Source organism: Lolium rigidum, chromosome 1, assembly GCF_022539505.1.
Source record: "Lolium rigidum isolate FL_2022 chromosome 1, APGP_CSIRO_Lrig_0.1, whole genome shotgun sequence".
NCBI lineage: Eukaryota > Viridiplantae > Streptophyta > Magnoliopsida > Poales > Poaceae > Lolium > Lolium rigidum.
The window spans coordinates 43,568,180-43,570,979 of record NC_061508.1 but is presented as its reverse complement, the minus strand read 5'-3'; the positions used below and the strand labels follow the sequence as shown (position 1 = coordinate 43,570,979).

Genomic DNA, 2,800 nt, shown 5'->3' with positions numbered 1-2,800 from the left:
CGACGGCTGGCCTTCTCAACGCGGGCATTTAATCACGACTAACGGCTACTATCGCTGCTAGAATGGGCACACACGCCGTAATCCGACATGGTGCGAGGTACCGGCGTGCTCGTTCGGCACAAAGGGGCGAGCACGGGGTTACCGGCGATTGTATGGGGCTCCGAAACTAGCCGTGCCGGCGGAGCGGCACCCAAAAACTGCATCAGACCCCAAATAGCTATTAGGGTCGCTATGGAGCGCGCCGGTGGAGATGCTGATATTGAGAACTTTGCATTACATTTTCTTTCTTGTTTGTGAGAAACCTTCCGCTGGAAAGCATAGTAAGAGGATGTGCATATTGTACACGGGGTCAGATCATAGTTCTAGATTCAATGAGTCGTTTTATAAGGTGATCATATAAACCATTTGATGCGACCTCCTACAACCAGTTTTTGCACTAGCAGTGTCTACCACGATTTCTTGGAACATGGCAGCTGAAACTCTGAAATCATCTGTGTACAGAATGGGTCTGAAGTACTCAAAGTTAAGCCTGCGCATTCTTGGAGTCATCTTGAGTCAGGGACGGTCAGTCTATATACGCATATCAGCATATGGCATGCAAATGCAGTCCATGCAATCTGAATGAAATAATTTTATCTGCTGTTCACCTCTTGTTTGGTCCGGTCTTGTGCCAAATTTGCGCATTACTATAGCATCTCGTTCTCCAAACACATCAGCTGCATCACAACAACTCGGAAAGATATTGAATAAATATAGGAAATGCAAGTTGATCTATCCAAGCGCAGCATAATGCAATACGCAGAAGCAGTTTCACGTCAGTTCGATACAGTTTGGCAGGCCCTCTCCGGCATTTCCACAAACAGGTGGCCAGCATGGTCATGGTTACGCGAAGCAGCTAAACAAGCCACATACAAAGATCTCAAAAGGGAAACAGGCTGTAAAATCGACGAACAAGATCGCGCGGACGATCCGGGCGGCGAGCGAGCTAGTGGTCTTCGGCGGCGGCGGCGGCCTTGGGGGTGGGAGGGTGAGCGGCGAAGATGCGGCGGAGGTGGGAGGCGAGCGCGCCGGACTCGTCGGCGCCGGCCTCGCGGTGGAGCGCGTCCTGGAGCTCGCGCATGCGGAGGGAGATGAGCTCCCCCTCGCGGCCGAGCTCGGCAGCGTCGTGGCCGAGGTCGCGGACGCGGTGCTTCTGGCTGAGGGACCGCAGGCTGATCATGAGGATGCCCGACATCAGGAGCAGCTGCACGAACCCGTCCTTCCGCTTCGCCGCGCTCGCCAGCAGCCCTATCGTGCAGCGACCGGCCTCGCGCCCTATGCCGCCGCCAGCACCGCCGCCTGTGGTGTCCGCCATCTCTGATTCGTTACTTCGTGGGTTTTCTCGGTGGATCGTGCGAGCCGCGGGCGCGACGATGAGGAATGGAAATGGGTCGCGTGGACTTTGCGTCTTTGTACTCGGCTCGAAATGCTAGAGGATTCAAGATACTAGGCCGGATGGCGAGATGGTTTGCGGCCTTAGTGCGGATTGGGCTTTTGTAAATCTCGTATCATGTCTTTGTGTGGGCCTCGAAATGTCAATGCGCTAGGGGCGTCCGTCGAGCCAGTGCATAAGTGAAAACAAAATTCCAAAGAGGCGAGTGTAGCTGTTCTCTTCATTTTTCTTTAAGAAAAAATCCACCAATCCATTATTATTCATCAGCAATGGTACAAAGAGATGTAAAAGTAAAACAATTACAAATATATTCTTAAACCACCTTCTTTTAACTTATTTTTTTAAAACCACGTAGAAAAACTACAAGCACTAGAGTGAACGGAAAGTATTAGAGTTGGACAAAGCTTGTCTTCATGCTAAGACTTCAATAACCAGCGGATCAAAGCAGCAACCATTGCAAGCGATAAGAACATAGATCGAAAAAACCAAACTTGCAACAACACCAACTAACATGAACACCAACAAGATCACATAACATCCGCCGGAAAGACAACTCCACACGCCCTCTACCGATACAAGGTGCATCTCCAAAACGGGGATAGGGCAGGGAACACACTCTCGAGCATTGCTAGTAGAGTTATTTGTGCAACTCAAAGATTTTGATTTGCTGGGGTCACACACATCATCGCGGCACCAGAAGCGCAAGACAGCGGCCTACTACAACAAGCTCTATTATGAGAAGTTTATCAAACTCCGGTGATGGATGTGTGAGGACAATGGTGCCTTCGGTTCGTGCTTGTGTTTGTAGTTTTCGCTATGTGCTTCAAATACATTTGTAATTGTTATTAATTTTTGAATTATTTTACTACTATTAACGTATTAATAGTTTATTGTAATTTCCCAAGGAAAAAAAGCGCAAGACGGCAAGTGGCCACATGGCACATGGGGCATGAGCCATGTGAGTTGTTTTGCTCATTTTATCCCCACGCGCTTCACGCGGCTACGTGGAATCTTGCCTCATGCTAGGTCTCCTTCTGTTTTCTCTGAAATGGAATGGCCTTATCCAGTTATCCCGGCGTTGTCATCATTGCACGCCATTGTTCGCATGAGGACAAGTTTCAGCGTCACCTCAATGTCTGCTAGCGTCGAGTGGAGTAGTGTTTTTTTTTTGAACAAGTGGAGTAGTGTTTCACGTTTTGCTGGTACATTCACCTTTGCGAAACTCCACTATACCTTCTAGAAATAACATGTGCCAATTTTGGGTAAAAGAGGAGCGTTGTGATAGATTTGGGAAGTCAACGTAAAAACAAGCTATTTCTAAGGATACGAAATCCAATATTGGATTTTAGATCTAGCATGCCTCAACTT

The 2,800-nt window shown here is 48.6% G+C and overlaps 1 protein-coding gene across 1 annotated transcript; it reads right to left on the bottom strand.

The window, feature by feature from the left end:
- Positions 1-747: 747 nt before the first annotated feature.
- Positions 748-1,354, bottom strand: LOC124671974. Its single transcript, XM_047208288.1, has one exon. The coding sequence runs from the start codon at positions 1,352-1,354 to the stop codon at positions 986-988; it is 369 nt and encodes a 122-aa protein (XP_047064244.1). The 3' UTR covers positions 748-985.
- Between the last annotated feature and the right edge of the window lie 1,446 nt (positions 1,355-2,800).